Source organism: Hypanus sabinus, chromosome 16, assembly GCF_030144855.1.
Source record: "Hypanus sabinus isolate sHypSab1 chromosome 16, sHypSab1.hap1, whole genome shotgun sequence".
Classification (NCBI taxonomy): Eukaryota; Metazoa; Chordata; class Chondrichthyes; order Myliobatiformes; family Dasyatidae; genus Hypanus; species Hypanus sabinus.
In genome coordinates this window covers 6,039,992-6,062,321 of record NC_082721.1, presented here as the reverse complement: position 1 = coordinate 6,062,321, position 22,330 = coordinate 6,039,992, and the positions used below count along the sequence as shown (strand labels likewise).

General features: G+C 41.4%; 1 protein-coding gene across 1 annotated transcript in view; it reads right to left on the bottom strand.

Moving 5' to 3' along the window:
• unc13a (unc-13 homolog A (C. elegans)) overlaps positions 1–22,330 on the bottom strand; it is a 299,553-nt gene that overhangs the window by 228,804 nt on the left and 48,419 nt on the right. The window contains exon 2 of the mRNA XM_059992392.1: positions 15,385–15,414. Coding sequence (XP_059848375.1) covers positions 15,385–15,414 — 30 coding nt within the window. The remainder of the gene's footprint in view (positions 1–15,384; positions 15,415–22,330) is intronic.

Sequence of the window (22,330 nt, the reverse complement as noted above, 5' to 3'; positions counted from 1 at the left end):
ACCCCATGCAATCCCATTCAATTCCCTGATCCCAACCAGCACAAAACTACACTGATACCATTGTCAGAACTCAGTGAGGATACCAGAGCAGGAGTGACACAAATAGCTATTAGTTGGAAAAATCCAATCCCACAACAATTTCACCCTGTACCAGGATAGTTCAAGGACCCCCTCCTTCTTCATTCAAAGGAGGAAGCCTTTGGACCATCTTGGTGCTGCAGGTTCAACCATTTCCCCTCCACTGAAACACTCATTTGCTTGGCTGACCGTGACCTGGAAAGAAAAAAAAAGCATGAAACTAAAGTTATTCAATGTGAGAACAAGAACACTTTGGGATTTTGTGCATGCCCTCATTACAGATAACACTGCAGGATATTCAAATACTGCTTGCTTCAATTTGTGCAAGGTATTCAAATACTTGTTGTTTCAGTCCTGCTCAAGTATCTTCCAAACTCTTTCTCTAGGTACATTGACAATTGTATTGAAGCAGTTTCAAGCATCTGGAAATTTATTATTATTGCTGTCAAGTTCTATCTTTCTCTATCATATGGTTCATCTACCTCTACCCTTCCTGGATTTCTTCACTTCCATCTAAGGATGGGTCGGTCACCAATATCCACAAATAAGCCCAAAAATTCTCTGCTATCTCCCATCTTGTCTCATGTAAGAATTCCATTCCATTCTCTCATTTCCTCAGTCTGATATATATGCTTTGATGAGACTTTCCAACAAGCTTCCAAGATGTCTTGATTGTTCTTTAATGTCTATTACTATCAAGTTGACACAAAGCTTCCAACCACATTTCTTCTATTTCTCATACTGGAATTCGACTTACACAAAAACAAAAAAATGTGTCATAGGCCACTCAACCTCTGAAGCCTGTCCTGCCATTTATTGTTATCCTCCACAATTCTCTGCAGCAGAAAATTCCCTTTGTTCACCACTCTAAGGATGGTGATCCTCTGAAAATAGTGAACCTCTCACCTAAGGAGAGGAAGGATAGGCTTCCCATGACTTGCTATCCATCTCACCAGCTCTGAATTCATTTAACATAGTTTACAATTTCCACAGCTTCAAGATTCTTTTCATCTTCACCCTCCCTTTTCTTTTGGGTATCTGAAGAGACTGTTCCTGTTGCAATTCCCTGGTGCTTTTCTTTCTCAAAGTTTTCCCATCCAAATGAAAGAGGTACATCACCAGCTATTTTACCCATCCCTTCCCATCATCCAAACATTCAGTCTTTCCAGGTGTGATTCATCTGCTCTTTTTTTCAATCCACTGTTCAGCATATGGTGCTCATGGTGTGATCTCCTCAAGCATTCTACCTTAGGTTTTAGATTCAACTGGAGCTTAGAGCTTTCAGTTTTATCATCTCATTTTTCCTTAAATTTCCCCTTATTAATCTTTTTCAATCTTTTTATTGTTATTAATATCAACAAAATACAATTGATACATAGATAATGGGATTACAAACATACACATTTCAACTGCACATGAAAGAATACATAAGCAATGATTACAGTATAAATGAGTATTCCCAAATCATGAACGATACAATATATAAATAAACAAGGCAAATCTAGGTATATCATAATAATTTTAAAAAAACAGAAAAAAGAAAAAGAAAAAAAATGCAAAAACTAATCTAATAATCTAATAGCTAATAAGGAGAAAAAAGGAAAAAAGAAAAAAGAAAAACTGAAAAAAAAAGGCTGTTTATAATGTCTCAAAAATACAGAATCATCAGTGTCGTCAACTCTGATCCTCTCAACATATATAAAATCAAAACTGGAAAATCAAATAGGCTTGAAACAGGGTCATATTACATCATATGAAAACATTGAATAAATGGTCTCCATATCTTTTCAAATTTAATAGAAGTATCAAATACACCACTTCTAATTTTTTCTAAATTTAAATATAACATAGTTTGAGAAAACCAATGAAATACAGTAGGAGGATTAATTTCCTTCCAGTTCAACAAAATAGATCTTCTAGCCATTAGTGTAAGAAACGCAATCATTCGACAGGCGGAAGAAGATAAATGAAGTGAGTCCATCATTGGTAAACCAAAAATTGCGGTAATAGGACGGGGTTGTAAATCAATGCTCAATACTGCAGAAATAATATCAAAAATATCTTTCCAATATTTTTTCAAAAGCGGACACGACCAAAACATATGAGTTAAAGACGCTATTTCAGATTGACATCTATCACAAATAGGATTTATATAGGAATAAAAATGAGCCAATTTATCCTTGGACATATGGGCCCTATGTACGACCTTAAACTGTATTAATGAATGTTTGGCACATATAGATAATGTATTAACTAATTGAAGAATTCTATCCCAATTCTCAATAGGAATAATAAGGTTAAGCTCTTTCCCAATCATTTTTTGTCTTATAAAGGGGCTCTGAACGTATCTTCATAATTATATTATGAAATTTTGATATAAGCCCTTTTTGAAAGGGGTTTAATTCAAACAAACTCTCCAAAATACCTGAAGACACAAAATTTGGAAAAGTAGGAAGTACAGTATTTTAAAAATTCCTAATCTGCAAGTATCTAAAAAAATGAAATCTAGGCAAATTATGTTTGTTAGATAATTGCTCAAAAGACATAAAACAATTATCCAAAAATAAATCAGAAAATCGTAGTAATCCCTTAGTCTTCCAAGCCGAATAAGCTTGGTCTATAATTGAAGGGTGGAAAAAACAATTAGATACAATAGGAATATTTAAAACAAACTGAGTCAACCCAAAAAATTTCCGAAATTGAAACCATATATGTAAAGTATGTTTAACTATCGGGTTGTCAATTCGTTTCGGCAATTTAGAAAGAGCAAAAGGGAGAGAAGTCCCCAAAATAGAACCCAGTGCAAAACCTGGTACCGATTTAATTTCCAGGCTCACCCAATGAGGGCTAAAAGATCCATCCCAATCTTTCAACCAACATATCAAATATCTAATATTAACTGCCCAATAATAAAATCTGAAATTAGGCAATGCTAGTCCACCTTCCTTCTTTGCCTTCTGTAAGTATATTTTACCTAACCTGGGATTTTTATTCTGCCATATATATGAGGAAATTTTTGAATCAACATCAGTAAAAAAAAGATTTCAGAATAAAAATTGGTACTGTAGCGGTGTGCTACAAACAGCGCTAAAATTACGACACGGAGTCGGTAACTGCAGTCGAAGGAAAAACTTTATTCGAAAACTTCAGCCTCACTTTTAAGCCTCTGTCAACCGGCCCCCCATGGCGAAGAGGCTCCAAAGCTCTGTGCTCGCAAACCCCCGTAGGCTATCTAATTGTGAGTCGGTTCGCATACGCTAGGAAATGAGCCGCCACATAACCCCCCCCCAGAACCGGCGATACACCCCCCAATGTCCACAGCCTGGGCCAGAACCTGCTTGGGAGGTCGGCCTCTGCGCCGAGGCGCCGGAAACTCGGCCGGTTGCGCCAGGTCCACATGGGCCGGCTTGAGGCGGTCCACCGTGAAAACCTCCTCCTTCCCCCCAACGTCCAGCACGAACGTGGACCCGTTGTTCCGGAGCACCGTAAACGGCCCCTCGTATGGCCGCTGCAGCGGTGGCCGATGCCCGCCCCTTCGTACAAACACAAACTTACAGTTCCGTAGGTCTTTGGGTACGCAGGTCGGGTGCCGCCCATGCTGTGAAGTGGGTATGGGGGCCAGGTTACCGAGCTTCTCACGTAGTCTGCCCAGGACTGCAGCGGGTTCTTCCTCTTGCCCCCTCGGGGCTGGTAGGAACTCCCCGGGGACGGCCAGGGGCGCGCCGTATACCAACTCGGCCGACGAGGCGTGCAGGTCGTCCTTGGGCGCTGTGCGGATGCCGAGAAGGACCCAGGGAAGCTCGTCCGCCCAGTTGGCTCCTCGCAGGCGGGCCATGAGGGCGACTTCAGGTGACGGTGGAAACGCTCCACTAGCCCGTTCGACTGTGGGTGGTAGGCAGTGGTGTGGTGCAGCTGAGTCCCCAAAAGACTGGCCATAGCTGACCACAGGCTGGAGGTGAACTGGGCGCCTCTGTCGGAGGTAATGTGGGCTGGTACACCAAAGCGGGATATCCAGGTGGCGATCAGGGCTCGGGCGCAAGATTCGGAGGTGGTGTCGGTGAGCAGGACCGCCTCTGGCCATCTTGTGAACCGGTCCACGATAGTCAGGAGGTAACGCGCTCCGCGCGACACTGGCAGGGGGCCCACGATATCCACATGAATGTGGTCGAAACGCCGGTGGGCGGGATGGAACTGCTGCGGTGGGGCTTTGGTGTGCCGCTGAACCTTGGCCGTCTGGCAGTGCATGCACGTCCTGGCCCATTCACTGACCTGTTTGCGGAGTCCGTGCCAAACGAACCTGCTGGAAACCATCCGGACAGTTGTCCGGATGGAGGGATGCGCCAAGTTATGAATGGAGTCGAAAACACGTCGCCGCCAGGCTGCGGGGACGACCGGACGGGGCTGGTTGGTGGCGACGTCACAGAGTAGGGTCCTCTCACCTGGGCCCACGGGGAAGTCCTGGAGCTGCAAACCAGAGACTGCAGTCCTGTAACTCGGAATCTCCTCATCTACCTGCTGTGCCTCTGCCAGTGCCTCAAAGTCTACCCCTTGGGAAAGGGCATGAACGGTAGGGCGAGAGAGCGCATCCGCCACGACATTGTCCTTACCCGAGACGTGCCGGACATCCGTTGTGTATTCAGAGATGTAGGACAGGTGGCGTTGCTGGCGGGATGACCAGGGGTCGGATGCTTTCGTAAACGCAAAGGTAAGCGGTTTGTGGTCCGTGAACGCGGTGAAGGGCCGACCTTCTAGGAAGTACCGGAAATGCCGGATTGCCAGGTAGAGCGCCAACAGTTCCCGGTCAAAAGCACTGTACTTGAGCTCGGGTGGCCGCAGGTGTTTGCTGAAAAACGCCAGGGGTTGCCAGCGACCTGCGATGAGCTGCTCCAGCACCCCACCGACTGCCGTGTTTGATGCGTCCACTGTGAGGGCGGTAGGGGTGTCCATTCTGGGATGTACTAGCATTGCGGCGTCAGCCAAAGCTTCCTTCGTTTGAACGAAAGCGGCGGCGGACTCCTCGTCCCAGGTAATGTCCTTGCTCGGACCCGACATCAGGGCGAACAGGGGGCGCATGATCCGGGCAGCTGAAGGGAGGAAGCGGCGGTAGAAATTGACCATACCTACGAATTCCTGAAGGCCTTTGACCGTGGTGGGTCGGGGGAAGTGGCGGACCGCATCTACCTTAGCGGGCAGAGGGGTTGCCCCGTCTTTAGTAATCCTGTGGCCCAGGAAGTCAATGGTATCAAGTCCGAACTGGCATTTGGCAGGGTTGATTGTAAGACCGTACTCACTCAGTCGGGCGCAGAGTTGACGGAGGTGGGACAGATGCTCCTGACGACTGCCGCTGGCTATGAGGATGTCATCCAAATAGATGAACGCGAAGTCCAGGTCCCGTCCCACCGCGTCCATTAACCGCTGGAACGTGTGTGCGGCATTCTTCAGGCCGAACGGCATGCGGAGGAACTCGAAGAGGCCAAACGGGGTGATGAGAGCCGTCTTGGGGACGTCGTCAGGATGCATCGGGATTTGATGGTACCCTCGGACAAGGTCGACCTTGGAGAAGATCCGGGCGCCGTGCAGGTTTGCCGCAAAGTCCTGAATGTGCGGCACAGGGTAGCGGTCCGGTGTGGTAGCCTCGTTCAGCCTGCGGTAGTCGCCGCACGGTCTCCAGCCCCCCGTCGCTTTGGGCACCATGTGCAGGGGGGAAGCCCAGGGGCTGTCGGACCGCCGGATGATCCCCAATTCCTCCATTCTCTGGAACTCCTCCTTCGCCAGTCGGAGCTTGTCCGGGGGAAGCCGCCGAGCACGGGCATGGAGGGGTGGTCCCTGTGTCGGGATGTGGTGCTGTACGCCGTGCCTGGGCACGGCTGCTGTGAACTGCGGTGCCAGAACCGATGGGAACTCCGCCAGGACCCTGGTGAAGTCGTTGTCGGACAGCGTGATGGAGCCGAGGTGAGGGGCTGGCAACTGGGCCGCGCCCAGGGAGAACGTCTGAAAGGTCTCGGCGTGTACCAGTCTCTTCCTGGGCAGGTCAACCAGCAGGCTGTGAGCTCGCAAAAAATCCGCACCCAGAAGCGGTTGGGCTACGGCGGCCAGTGTGAAGTCCCACGTGAACTGGCTGGGGCCGAACTGTAGCTGCACCTGACGGGTGCCATAGGTCCTTACTGTGCTGCCATTCACGGCCCTCAGGGGGGGACCCGGTGCCCTGCTGCGAGCGTCGTAACTTGTCGGAGGTAAAACGCTGACCTCAGCCCCAGTATCGACCAAAAAGCGGCGTCCCGACCTGCTATCCCACACATACAGGAGGCTATCCCGATGGCCAGCCGCCGTAGCCATCAGCGGCGGCTGGCCCTGGCGTTTCCCGGGAACTTGCAGGGCGGGCGGCAACGGCGGGCTTCTGCGCCCCACCGCTGGTGGTAGAAGCACCAGTGGTCATTGGGCCGGGGGTTAGTGGGCTCTGCGGCCGGGCCTGGACTGGTTTGCTGCTGGGAGCGTGGCTGGGTGATCCGTGCGATGGACGCCCCGCTCACCTTTTTGGCGTTCCACAGCAAGTCCGCCCGGGCTGCCACCTTCCGGGGGTCACTGAAATCCGCGTCGGACAGCAGCAGGCGTATGTCCTCGGGCAGCTGCTCCAGGAATGCCTGCTCAAACATGAGGCCGGTGTGTCCCTCGGCCAGAGACAACATCTCGTTCATTAAAGCCGATGGAGGTCTGTCGCCCAAGCCATCCAGGTGCAGTAAACGGGCAGCCCGCTCGCGCCGTGAGAGTCCGAAAATCCTGAGGAGCAGGGCTTTGAATTCCGTGTACTTGCCGTCTGCCGGGGGCGACTGTACGAACTCCGCGACCTGGGCAGCTGTGTCCTGGTCGAGGGAGCCCACCACGTAGTAGTAGCGGGTGTCTTCTGAGGTGATCCGGCGAACGTGGAATTGGGCTTCGGCTTGCTGGAACCATAGGTCCGGGCGCTGTGTCCAGAAACCCGGCAGTTTCAACGAAACCGCATGAACAGAGGCGGCGTCGGTCATTGCTGGTCCAAAAATCGTTTGGACCGTCGAGGTCACCAATTGTAGCGGTGTGCTACAAACAGCGCTAAAATTACGACACGGAGTCGGTAACTGCAGTCGAAGGAAAAACTTTATTCGAAAACTTCAGCCTCACTTTTAAGCCTCTGTCAACCGGCCCCCCATGGCGAAGAGGCTCCAAAGCTCTGTGCTCGCAAACCCCCGTAGGCTATCTAATTGTGAGTCGGTTCGCATACGCTAGGAAATGAGCCGCCACAGTACCACTTGAAAAATATATAAAAACCTAGGTAAAATAACCATCTTGATAGCATTAGTCCTACCTATCAGAGATAAAGATAATGGTGACCACTTAGTAAACAAGCATTTAATCTGATCAATTAAGGGTACAAAATTAACCTTAAATAAGTCTTTATGGTTTTTTGTAATTTTAATCCCGTAAATAAAAGAGTCATTAACTAATTTAAAAGGTAAGTTTCCATAGATTGGGACCTGTCTATTTAAAGGAATCAATTTACTCTTAAGATTTAATTTATACCCAGAAAAGTCACTAATTTGAGCCAACAATGATAAAACTACAGGAACAGATTTCTCAGGATTAGAAATAAATAATAATAAATCATCTGCATACAAAGATAACTTATGAGTATCTGTCCCACAATTAATACCAAGAATATCCTGTGATTCTCTGATAGCAATTGCCAAGGGTTCTAAAGCAATATCAAATAATAGTGGGCTAAGAGGACAGCCTTGTCTAGCACCCCGAAATAAACGAAAAAAGGGAGATCTTTGATTATTAGTAAACACCGAGGCTACTGGAGTATGATAAATCAGTTTAATCCAGGAAATAAATGTCGGACTAAAATTAAACTTCTCCAATACTAAATAAGTATGGCCATTCAACTCTGTCAAATGCTTTCTCCGCATCTAATGAAATAACACATTCTGAAATATTATGTGAAGGAGTATACACAATATTCAATAACCTCCTAACATTAAAAAAAGAATAAAAATTTTTAATAAAACCGGTTTGATCTTCCGAAATAATTTGGGGTAATACCTTCTCCAACCTGGATGCAAGTAACTTGGAAAAAATCTTAGAATCTACATTCAATAAGGATATTGGTCTATAGGATGTGCAATCAGTAGGGTCTTTATCTTTCTTCAATATTAAAGAAATGGAAGCTCTATAAAAAGATTGTGGCAAATTGCCCAATCTAATTGCTTCTTCAAAAACCTTATATAACCAAGGAGAGAGAGTAGTGGAAAAACATTTTAAAAATTCTGCTGTATAACCATCCGGACCAGGTGCCTTCCTTGAATTTATGGAGGAAATAACCCCTTTAATTTCTGCCTCAGTCATAGGAGTTTCCAATAATGAAAGATCATCTGGTGATAATTTTGGGAAATTCAATTTCCCAAGAAAATCACACACGGCACCACAATCCTGAGGAAATTCTGAATGATACAGGGAAGTATAAAAATCTTGAAATGATTTATTTATCTCATCATGGTTAACTGTCAAATGCCCATTTTGCTGACGGATCTTAGTAATTTGACGTTCAACCAAAGCATTCTTCAATTGACTAGCTAGCAGTTTACCCGATTTATCACTATGTATATAAAAATCAGATCTGGACTTCATCAGTTGATTTTCAATCGAAGATGTAAGTAATAAACTATATTCTGTTTGAAGTTCAACCCTTTGCTTGTAAAGCTCCTTACTAGGAGTAATCAAATATTTCTTGTCAATCTCTTTGATTTTATCAACCGATAAAAGAGCTTCCTTCTTTATGTGTTTTCTCAGACCAACAGAGTAAGAGATAATCTGTCCACGTATATATGCTTTAAAAGTGTCCCAAAGTGTTCCGTAAGAAATATCTTCCGTGGAGTTGGTTGAAAAGAAGAAGTTGATCTGTTCATTCATAAATTTAATAAAGTCCGGATCTTGCAATAAGGTAAAGTCAAATCGCCATTGTCTAGCATTAGGAACTGTATCCATAAATTTAATAGAAAGTTTTAATGGAGCATGGTCAGAAATAGCTATACTATCATAATCACAACCATTTACCAAAGGAATCAAACAAGAGTCAATAAAAAAATAATCAATTCTCGAATAAGAATGATAAACATGTGAGAAAAAAGAAAACCCCTTGTCCTTAGGATGCCGAAATCTCCAAATATCAAAAACTCCATTATCAGTCATGAAAGAGTTGATACAAGTGGCCGACTTATTAGGTAAAGTCTGAGTAGATATAGATTTGTCCATCAAAGGATTTAAACAACAATTAAAATCACCACCCATTATCAACTTATATTCATTTAGATTAGGTAAAGAAGTAAATAAGGACAAAAAAATCAGGACAATCCACATTTGAAGCTTAAACATTAACCATAGCAACCTTTTTATTACAAAGTAAGCCCGTAATTAACAAAAATCTACCATTCAGATCTGAAAAGATATCATGTTGGACAAATGCAATAGAAGAGTCAATAAAAATTGAAACTCCCTTTACTTTGGCATTCGAATTCGAATGGTACTGTTGACCCCGCCATAACCTAAAAAAGCAATAATTGTCCTCCTTCCTCACATGAGTTTCTTGTACAAAAATGATATGAGCATTAAGTCTTTGGAATACTTTGAAAATCTTCTTTCATTTAATCGGATGGTTTAAACCATTAGTATTCCAAGACACAAAATTAATGGTCTGAGCCATATTTCTAAGATCAACCCTTTGGTATAAAAAGGGTTAACCAAATTATAAACTGATGCATCCGGAAGAGGAACAAAAATAAAGAGTGGACCCGGAAGTGACGACATTGTAGACATATTTGTAGTTCAAAAACAGCCCAAATGAAAAAACTAAAACAAACTGGGAAAGGAAATATAGAGTTAGAAAAAAGACCACCCCCCCCCACCCCCTCAAGAGAGAGAAAAAAAACAGCCAAAAATAGGCTGGGAAAAGGAAAACATGAAACTAATTCTACCCCCAGATCAGCGGAAGACCACTCCGTATATAAAGGATATATATTTAAAAAAATCCACCCAAACTTTAAAAATTATGATCACTATACTAAAAACCAAACTTCTTAATATACTCGGTTGTAAAAAAAACAAAAAGAATATAATCACTAAGAACTTATAAATTGGGTTATAACCCAAACAAACCAAAAAATATTTAGACTGTGATAAGTGATGCATTGTAGGAAGAAGACGAGAGAAAAAAAATAACGCCATCTTAAAAAAAACAAAAATATTTTTCCAAAAAACCATCTTAGTAAAAAAAAATCACCTTCAAAGGGTTAAAAATACACCTTCTAAGGAACAAAAATAATAGTCAGCAATATAGTATAATGGTTAAAGTGCATAAAACAAACTGATTAATATGACGAAAGAATACTTTAACTTGAATATGAAGTGTAGAGTAAACCTACACCAATAGCCAGAAACAAATTCTGGTTTGAGGAATCAAAAACCATCCTACACGATCAAAAACCCTCATTTGTTAGGAATGAGATTCCGTAACAGTAGGGAAGTTCTCATTTAGAAAACTTCTCGCTTCAGATGTAGAAAGGAAAACCCGGCATGGAGCATTTGGCGGCGAGATTCTGAGCTTCGCAGGGTATAAGAGCGCAGGTTTTAGATTTTTCTCATAACATTTAGACATCAGAGGTTTAAAAAGAAGCCTTTCCTTCATTACTTCAGGACTAAAATCTTCTAACTAAGCAGAAATTGTGATCCTGAAATTTAACCATTCCTACACGCCAGGCCACACGAATAAGTTGCTCTTTATCATGTACGTAATGAAACTGGACAATTACAACCGAGGGTTTAGCTGAAGCACTCGGTGATTGACACTTGATTCTATGAGCACGATCAAGTAACGGGGGACTATCTGGAAATACAGACGGGAACACATCCTTTAAAAGTTGAGCAAAGAATTTCGAAGGGTCGCCTTGTTCTATGCCATCCGGGAGACCAAGTATACGTAGGTTCTGTCTTCTGGACCGATTCTCAAAGTCGACACTCTTGGCTTTAAGAGTTTCCACCAGTTTAGTGGTCGAAAGTAAATCCTGTTGCAATTTTTCAATTATCAAATCTCGTTTCCGAGCGTCTTCTTGCAGAGATGCGATAAGAACTTGCTGCTGATTAATTACTGAATCCACCTTATCCATATAATCTTGAAAAGCCTTTATATCTTGTTTAAAAATTTGTTGTAGTTCATCAAATTTTTTATCCAAAACCTCCAAAAACAATTCACGTTAATTCAGTGCATTGCGGATGAGCTTGCTTCTTTCCATTACCGTTTGGGTTCCGCCCAGGTTCTCGTCCTTTAGATCTAAGAGCCATTTCTGAGTACATATCTTCAAAAATTCACAATAAACTCTTAACGATAAGTCCAAAAAAATAGCAAGAATTTTTTGGTGTAGGTAAAAATAAGTTGGATAAGGGTGATCAAAGGTTAAAAAAAGTAAAGGTTATGGAGCGAATCTAAAACAGTACTCACTCCATGAGCGTCTCCCGCTGACTATTATTAACCTATTAACTTGAAGCTATAAACAACATAAAGAAGATGTTTTCTTTATTCTTTGTCTTCTCTTCCTTCAGGAAATTAAACATAAATTCATTTTCATTTCCTCTGTTCCAATAAAAGGTCTTTGACTAGTGTTTCTCTTTCCATAGACATTTTTTCCAGCATTTTCAGGTTGATCATTTACTTAACACTGGTTAGGCCACACATGGAAGATTGTGTGCAGTTCTGTTCACCACATTATAGAAAGCTGGTGGCGGCTTTGGGGAGGGTACAAGAGAAGTTCACCTGGGTGCTACCTAGATTAAAAAAAATATTAGTTATGAGGATGAATAAAATTGGATCATTTTATCTGAAGGGGAGGCCAAGAGGCAATTCAATACAAGTAGATAAATTGTGAGAGTCATAGTTGGGTAGATAAATCTTTTCCCTGGGTAGAAATGACAAACACCACAGAGCATAGGTTTAAGATCAGTTAGGAGAAGTATAAAAAGCAAGGCAAGGGTTCATTTGTGGTAGTGGAAACAAATACAATTGCATCATTTAAAGGGCACTGAGTCAGGGACATAAACAAGCAGACAATGGAGGAATACAAACCAGGTGCAGGCAGATGAGATTAGTTTTAATTGGCATCACTGTCAGCACAGACAGGATGGACCAAAAGGCCCATTACTGTATTGTAAGGATTCACCTTTTATGTTGTGTTACATAGAGCTTACAACTGATTTATGAATGGCACAAAAACCCACTATTAATTGCAAACCTGAAGCAAGCCAGCATACCCGGAGGTTCCTCGTCTCAAATAGCCACTGACAACAAAGTCCAGCTCCTGGTCTTCACGCTAAGCCCGAAAAACCATTTCTACTGACAGGAGAAAGGGCAAAGGCAGGTTACTGGCACCCTAAAACCAGTCGCTTTGGGCAGATGGTGCTCGGCACCTGTGGTTGGCAGCTCATCTAGAAGGAAAACTCCACTGCCTTGCAGCCATACCCACTCATTTGGGGGTGGGGGGTGGGGGAGTCCAGAGCTGAAGTTCCTCAGGAAGTCCGATGTTGAGTTGAATACCGACTGGCAACTCCTGTGTTCAATCTCACATACACAAACTATTAATCTTTGCAAGAATCGAACATTACCATTTCATTACATGAAATGACATTCTGCACACAGACCTGAATTAGTATTCACAAATCTTAATTAATGTTCTTGAGAAATTTCTCATCCTGAGAACCCTCACCATCCAGGACATGCCATCTTTTTGTTATTACCATCAGGAAGGATTACAGGGCTTGAACACATTCAGTAATTTAGGACACCCTATCAGCCTCCCCCATCAGTCCATGAAATCCATCTTATTGTCTCTTTATTGCCCCATTTTGTAATTTAAGTAAATCATGTCTTTGCACTGTACCTCTGCCACAGAACAAATCTCACATCACACAAGTTATCGATAATAATCCCGATATTCAAACTGAAAGAAAAATAGATAGAAATATATATAGAAGATCAGACTTTAGGAGCACAAAATGGGTCCAGGACCTTGATCTTCATTGTCATGAATTTCTAATACAGCTATATCTAAAAAGAGGCAAACTAAACCAAGTTGCTGAATTGGACAGTAATAATTCAGCAATTTTACCTCAATCACCATCATAACCATCACCGTATTTTCAGAACATTAGTTTTTTTAAAAATGGATGGCAATGATATGATATATCCATTTTGCTTTCAATTTCGATTTACACTAACCAACATCCTTATTATTGGGTTACTTATGTTAATAGATTTTACATGTATAGTCTCTATAGTATATTTGATCCAAACTGAGTCTTCCATTTCCTTCACCTTACTTCTGCCAAATATTAAAGAATATTATGTGAAATTTAATCCATAAACCTTCCTGGGTGAATACTTTGAATACAGTCGATTATAGAAAATTTTGATATTTTACCAAACTTTAAATCCCATCTGGTCCTTCAAGATCTTCTTCCTCCAACTGCAGAATATTTTTTTTCACACTCAGTCCACTGCTGCTGAACCTCCCACCAATCTACCCTACCTTTTGTCATATACATTCGTTGCCAAGTGAGGTGCTGCATTAAGATTGCCAACTTGATACTTCCTCCAGAGACTGTAACAAAATGTAACTGCCTGACAGAATGTTTGAACCACGCTTTCCATTCAGTTAGGTACCAAAAAAAAAAGGTTTGCTTGAAGCTGTGAATCTGTTCCAGTGACTTGCTAAGAAGGACACAATATAACAAATGTTACCTAGGGGATTTCTACAAATTTCTCTTGCAAATTTCTACAGATGTGCCATGGAGAGCATTTTAACTGGTTGCATCCACCATCTGGTATGGAGGGGCCATTGCACAAGATTGGAAAAAGCTACGAAAAAATTGTGAACTCAGCCAAGTGAAGTTAGAGAAGCAAATGGACGCACAAGAGCTGCAACAGTGCTTGTAAGCTATTACTTCCTATAACAAGGAACCTAGTATCATAAATGGCTGTGATGCTTCACTCCCTGATGAGCTCATCCTCTTAAGCAAACTTCGAAAGGGACAACTACACCTGTACAAATCCCTGCAAAACACTTACCTCCCCACTATTGATGACATCTTCAAAAGGCAGTGCCTCTGCAAGGGATCATTCACCATTAAAGACCCCCATCACCAAGGGCATGCCTTTTTCTCATTAATATCATCAGGGAAGAGGACACACAATGTTTTAGTAACAGCTTCTTCCCCTCTGCCAGATTTCTCAACAGCCCATGACACTACCTTACTATCGTAACTTGCAATTTACTTCTTTTTTAAAAATGTATTGCATTGCACTACTGCTGCAAAACAACAAATTTCATGATGCATGGCAGTCAGTGATGATAAACCTAATTCAGTTTCAAATAACGTTAACCAATTCTGCAGAACAGTTTTACGAGGTCTGAAGTGAAACAGCTCTTAGTTGGTGTGGGATGGATGGAAGAGGTTTCAAGTGGTGCAGGGCAATCCGAAATTTAAATAACAGATAATGAAACAGGCAAGAAATACCAACACAAGAGATTCTACAGATGGTGGAGACAGACAGACACAGACACACACACACTCACATGGAACACAGGAGGTCAGACAGCATCTATCACAGGGAATAAAGTCAGCGTTTCATATTGAGATACTTCATTAGGACTGGAAAGGAAGGGTGAAGTTGCAAGATTTAGGCTAGAAAGTGATAGGTGAAGCCAGATGAGTGGGAAGGGGGGTGGTGGTTTAAGTAATAAGCTGAGAGGTGATGGGTGGAAAAGGTGGAAAGGATAGGAGAAGAAGGAATCTGATAGAGGAGAGTTAATATATCTTCCTTCAACAGACAAGGCTAAGAATAAAGAGTTAAATCAGTCTCCTTCATGCCATAAAATTTTATGATTCAATGATCACTGATCCCCTGACAGAAAGCACAACATGAAAATTGATTTAGGAGCGGTGGTCTGCCATATACATCTAGGTGGTAATTGCTTATATCAGAATCAATTTTGAAAACATTTGAAGGCATGTTTCCACCCAGAAGAGAGGGTACAGTGCGGAAAAGAGCATTTCTCTTTTCAGAGCAAATGCAATGCTTTATGCCTGAGGCAGTGATCTGATTAATGGTACTACAGCACTTAACAGAAACAATATTTGATTCTTAAAATAAAATTTAACATTAGAAACTGAAAAGAGCACTGTTTTTAAATCACAAATAGTCATCAAAACAATTAAATAAAAACTTACCTTGTGGTCCATCAAGCTTTGCTTTCTTAACTGAAAGAGAAAAAAAGAGATAACTTTCAGAATACGATTTCAAATACCGTACTAAAAATAATATTATTTCTGGGATCATGAACTCACATGTCAGAACAGATATACCAGGTTACAATAATTTCTGCAACCTGTTCTTCAAGAGTACATACATTCCCAGAGAATCCCCAAGGTAACAACTTTATTAAGCAGCATATTCAATTCTATACCAAAAAAGGTCTCTTGTTCAAGACCTTGCACGGAAAGTTCAATCCAAAAATCTAAGCTGACACATCAGTGATACAGAAGCATACCTATACAGATGAGACTATAAACAACGGAATGTTGGTTCTCTCAGTTGAATGCAAAGGATCCCAAGGCAACATTTCCAAAGAGGAGTTAAACGTGGCCCTAAGACTTCAATCAACACAAAAGTTAACTGATCTTTACCATACTGCTGTTTGACTTTGTTACATTTCTAACCTTACAACTGGGGCAACACTTCAAAAATGGTACTTCAGAAGACTGAAAAATTCTTTGGGTCCTACTGATATAGTCTAATCAAGCATTTCTTTAAAAAAAACAGTAACTGAAGCTCTTGATTATTAAGTTTGCTAACTGTTTAAACTCTGTACTTGAAGAACAAGCACAGATTAACATGCATACATTTCCAATACAATTTAGACCTGTCATTTTATTTGATGTCAAATACAGTGATGACAGGGTCTGGGCTATTGCACAGCATGGATATATAAAACTATCCTTAAAAAGTTACGAAAATAAATTTCATAGCTTCATTATACCATTAATACTGCTCTGATAACAGCTATCGAAAACAGATTCCAAACAAGGGCAAGTTTGATTATAGCAGTTTCCCCTTTATCACACTACAGGAGGTAACAAGTATTTTATTTACAGATGCAGCACAGAATAGGCCCTTTGAGCAACACCACCAACATCCCACTGATTTAACCCTAGCCTAATCATGAGACAATTTACAATGAGCAAATCTTTGGACTGTGGAAGGAAATTGGAACTTCCAAAGAAACCCCACACACTCCTCGGGAAGGACGGACAAACTCCTTACAGAGGATGTCAGATTGAACTCCAAACTCTGATGCCCCAAGCAGTTAGCACAATGCTATTATAGCTACGCTACCAAGGTACCCTATTACCACAATCTGAGATGGCTAAACTTGAAATGGACTTGACTGTGTTCAGCTCTTTGGACTATGACAGTAGCATGGTGTTACAGCAGTTAGTGGTGTCAGAACTCCATCTCTCAGGTATCTTCCATGGGGCTTTTATGCTCCCCTCCATCAACACACAACTCCCAAGTATTCAAGATTATAAATTTATGTTGATAGTTAGTTTACTGTAAATTGTCCCTACTATTAATGGCAAAAAAAAATTGTAAGCAAATCGATGGACCTGTGGTAGCAGAAATGCAGGGCTTTGGGGAAACTATGAAGAAATTAGACCAATGGATTTCTTCAAGACTCAGCAATGATCCAATAGCAGCTTCCTGTGTTATTAAATAGGTATTTGGGACATGAAACATCAGAAAACCAGCACTGTCTCACATTATATTCTAGCTTTTATATTCTGGTTAATGTTGAGGTTTTATAAGGCACTGGTGAGGCTTCACTTGGAGTACGTGAAAAGTTTTGGGCTCCTTGCCCAAGAAAGGTTGTGGGGGATTTCATTAAAAATTATCAAATGTTGAAAGTTCTCAATAGAGTGGATGTGCAGAGTATGTTTCCCATGGTAGAGGAGTCTATGATCGGGGGCACAGCCTCAGAAAAGAGGGACAATAAAGACAAGGAGGAATTTTTTAGCAAGAGAGTGGTAAATCTATTGCCATAGATGGCTGTGGTGGCCAAGTCTTAAGTGTATTTAAGGCAGAGGTTGATAGATTCTTTTTTATGATTTAAATTTTATTGAATTCTTTTACAAATTTTCCCCGAACCCTCAAGTCAATGTTGGAATTATGTAAATCATAGCTTACAAAACATAAAATTATCCATAAAATAAAAAACATGGCAGAAATAAATATCAATATAATAATCATGTGTGTCTATTTAGACCTCTAATAACTTAAAAACTGCCATTCAGAAATATGCTTCACCGCTACATTCAGCACTATTTCCCCCCAGGAAGCCTAAATATTTGCCCCATTTTTGTGTATAGATGCCCAATCTATCAAACTGTTTGTAAGACATGCATTCAAAAGCTACCACTTTGGCTATTTCTGTGGCCCACTCCTGAAATGATGGTCTCCCACCCCCCCCAAGTTCCTCCAACCTCTAAGTATAATTTGTCTTCCTACCATTATACTTGTCTGGATCCAATTTTGAGACAGTTTATCCCCAAGTAACCCAAGTGTGTCTCCCAAGACAAAAAGTTCGGGGCAGAAAGGGAGTTGTATACTCAAAACTTCACCAATATACTTATGTATCATAATCCAAAATTCTTGAATTCTGGGACAGGACCAGAGCACATGTACTAAGTCCCCTTTATCTGTCTCACAGCGCCAGCATTCAGGGGTACTTTTCAACCCTAATCTATGTAACCTTGCTGGAGTCCAATAAAAACGGTGTAGAATCTTAAACTGAATAAGGCACACCCTCAGGTCTCTTGACATTTTTGCAAATTTTGTCCCACTCCCTTGTTTCAAAAGTCACACTCAGGTCTTTTTCCCCTGCTCTTTTAAGACCCAACAGAAATCTGTCCCCGAAGATTTGTGTTAAAGCTGAATAATAAATTGCTTTGTGACCTTTACCATTGGCAGCCTGTACAGTTGACAGTATTGTAGTAACTTGTGGGGGTTACTGTGTAAAACCAAAAGTTGTATGTAGCAAACGACAGTTGAAAATGTCTCCAAAATTGTGACCTAGAGATATCATACTGTTGGGTTAATTGACTAAAAGATTTTAAACTATCACCATTATAAAGGTCTCCCAATTTAATTATACCTTTCCTTTGCCATTCCCTCCAGAAGAAAGGGGACTTATCAATACAGTACACAACCTTGGATTCATCCAGATACTTGAGGCTTCATTCAAATATGGATTAAATTTAAATAATCTGGCTATCTTATTCCAGAACAAATGCATATGCAATATAATTGGGTGAGACCTTGCCTCAGGAGGTAACTTGATTGACAAACATAGTAATGGAGGGATGGGAGGAAGAGCAGAACACTCAATACTCTGGAGAGAGACCAGTGTGCTAAATGCTTAAGAGTAAAGGCATAGTAATAGTATATTAACTTTGGCAAACCTAAGCCCCACCCCCCTTTCAACTGACAAATGTAATTTGTTAAAGTTTAAGCATGGGTGTTTACCATTTCAAATAAAAGCCTTAATTATTTTATCAAATCGCTTAAAATATATCAATGGAATTTGAACTGGTAACCATTGGAACAGATAATTAACCCTTGGAATGCTATTCATCTTCAAGGCATTTACTTTTCCCGACATTGACAAATACAATGATGACTATATGACTACATCACACAAAATTCTCTGCAATTATGGATCAAAATTTACCTTTACTAAATCCTTCAGTTGAGGGGGAAAATTAATACCTAAATATTGTATACCTTTCTTTGGCCAGTGAAATTGGCTTGGGTAAAAAGCAGATGCAGGGCAGTATGCAGCCAACGGTAGTGCTTCTGAGTTTGTCCAATTAACCTTATAACCTGAGAATCTAGAGCAAGACTTTATAATGTTAAAACGACATGGCACCGACCGACTAGGATCCAACACAAATAATAAAAACATCATCCGCATAAAGCATCAGTTTATGAAACAGTCCTCCCACAGATATCCCTATAAAGTTCTCAATCTTTCTGACTGCTGCTGCCAGGGAATCCAAAGCTAGACAGAAGAACATTGGCAAAATTGGGGAATGCTGCCGGGTACCCCTTTTAAGAGAGAAGCAAGGTAAAATGTAACCACTAGTTTGAACCGCTACTTCAGGGTTACTGTATTATATAACAGTCTAATCCATTTTAAAAAGATGGGTCCAAATCCAAAAATTGAAGAATCTTAGATAGCCCCATTCCACCTGATCAAATGCTTTTTCAGTATAGAGTATAGCTGCTACACGTGACTGATTATTGGCCACTGACCACATAATATTCACAAGACGCCTCATGTTATCAGATGAGCTGTGGCCCCTGATAAATCCCACCTGATCACTATGTAGGTTGATAGGGCATGAAGGGCAATGGGGAGAAGGCAAGAGATGAAATGGATCAGTCATGATGAAACGGCAGAGCAGACCCAATGACCTAATTCTGCTCCTATATCTTACAGTCTTAAGAACTGTTTTCCATTTTTAACATTCAGCAGTTTAAGACTGATGCACAGTTTAATTCAATGACAGATCAATTAAATCTACTAAAATGTCAATAGCCAGAGTAATACCGTACAAAGATTTTGAACCATGATTTACTATACTTAAATATCTGGACAAGTTATGCTTCCCCAGAAATAAAGCATCAGTAGTTTTTTCATTGCAAATATACTGTGTTTAATGATATATAAAAGAATGTCTCTTCCAGTTGACTGCATAGAACATACAAATGTCTTTGCCAAATCTAGTAGTCAGCTGTCTGCTCCAAGGGCTTTATTTCAAATCTACATCATGAACCACAGTGACTCTAGAACATGAAATCTCAATATCCAAATGCCCTTCCCAACAATCTTCCATGTGAATCAATTCATCCCACCGCACATTTTCAGTTATGCCGTATAAATTCAGGGAATTAATTACACAAAAGCTTTCATAATTCTTCAGTTGATGTCCAATCTGCAATTATTGAGATTTGGATCTTCCAGAATATCACAGTAACTTTCCAATGGATCAGATTACACCGATTTAGAGAAAATCACATATGAACATGTACATAATGGGGTGAAGACAATAGGGAGATAAATTGGTAAGAATTTTCCGTTGTCGCCCTTTTGCTCTCTCCTGCAAATCCACCCAGTTCCTCCCACACTAACCCCAGACCCCACCATGTATTTCACCTCCTCCATATAAACCATTGCGTGTGCGCGCACACACACACCTCCCATTGGGTTGCTGCCCCCTACAGATCCCATCTACTCAATCTCCCTTATATGATTCCTGATCTATCAGATACCATCAACTACCATTCTTTGTTGCCTCCACATGTCACCTCTTCCCTTCTCCATCTGCCTATTACCCCTTAACTGGATCCACCAGTCACTTGCCAGGTCCTTCTCTACTCTTTCATCCAGATGAATGATCTCAACTGAAATGTTGCCGAATCCACTGTATCCCCTGCTCCTTTGTTATTGCTTAAGGTAATATTTTCTGGGGGGGGGGGGGAGGGAAAGAATGGGACTATGTAGTTAATTCTTTGTAAGAGCTGGCAAAGTCATTATGGGCCAATTCTTTCATCATATAGAGTCAGCCATACAGCACAGAAATAGGCCCTACAATACCATTAAGTTGCCTACCTGAGCTCGCCCTTTTTAACCAAGTTTACCCTATTTTCCTCTGACCTATCCATGTATTAGTCCAAATGTATTTTATTGTATTTATTTAAAGATTCAGTACAGAATAGATCCTTTCAGACCAACAAGCTGCACCACCCAGTAACACACTTATTTAACCCTAGCGTAAAGTAAGGACAATTTACAATGGCCAATAAACCTACAAACCTTTTATACATTGTAGTTCCACCTGCCTCTACAGTTTTCTCAACCAGCTTGCTCCACATTTGGTGTGAAAACATTGCCCTCACGAGCCCTTTAAATATTTCCCCTCTCACCTTAAATCTATGCCCTCTAGCTTCAGGCTCCTCTACCCTGAGAGAAAAAAAAAGACTATTCATCTTATCACACTCTCACGATGTTGTCCATGTTTAATTAAAGTTGCCCTTCAGTTTACTTTACTTTCACCAAACAACTGATACTAGAGCGTACAATCATCACAGTGATATTTGTTTCTGTCTTCGTGCTCCCTTAAGTACAAATCAAAGTAAATATAATAAAAATTTAAATTATAAATCATAATTAGAAAATAGAAAAGGGAAAGTAAGGTAGTGCAAGTCAGGTCCGGATATTTGGAAGGTACGGTCCAGATCCGGGTCAGGATCTGTTCAGCAGTCTTATCACAGTTGGGAAGAAGCTGTTCCCAAATCTGGCCGTATGAATCTTCATGCTCCCGAACCTTCTCCCGGAGGGAAGCGGGACAAAAAGTGTGTTGGCTGGGTGGGTCTTGTCTTTGATTATCCTGGCAGCACTGCTCCCACAGCATGCAGTGTAAAGTGAGTCCAAGGATGGAAGATTGGTTTGTGTGATGTGCTGGGCTATGTTCACGATCTTCTGCAGCTTCTTCCGGGCTTGGACAGGACAACTTCCATACCAGGTTGTGATGCACCCTAGAAGAATGCTTTCTACAGTGCATCTATAAAAATACCAGGTTAAAAAAAAAGCCCCAGCATGCCCAGTCTCTAACTCAAGACCTCCAGTCCAAGTATCATGCTTGACTTTTTTCCCCTATACCCTTTCCAGCTAAATGCTATCCTTTCTATAACTGAGCAAACCAGACCTGCATACATACTTTGAATGTGGTGTCACCAATGTCTTGTACAGTTGTAAAATGACATCCCAATTCTTGTACTCAGTACCCTGACCAATGAAGACGAACTTGCCAAACACCTTCACCACCCCTCAACCAACACGGTCTTGAACTAGAGGGACCACTTCACTCACTCCAACACTGAACAGTTCCCACACCTATAGACTTACTTCCAAAGACTCATCTCATGTTCTCGATATTTATTGCTTATATTATATTTTTCTTTCTTTTTATATCTGTAGCTTGTCACCTTTTGCACATTGATTGTTTGTCTGCCTTATGTGTATGCTTTCATTAATTCTATTGTTTCTTTGTATAT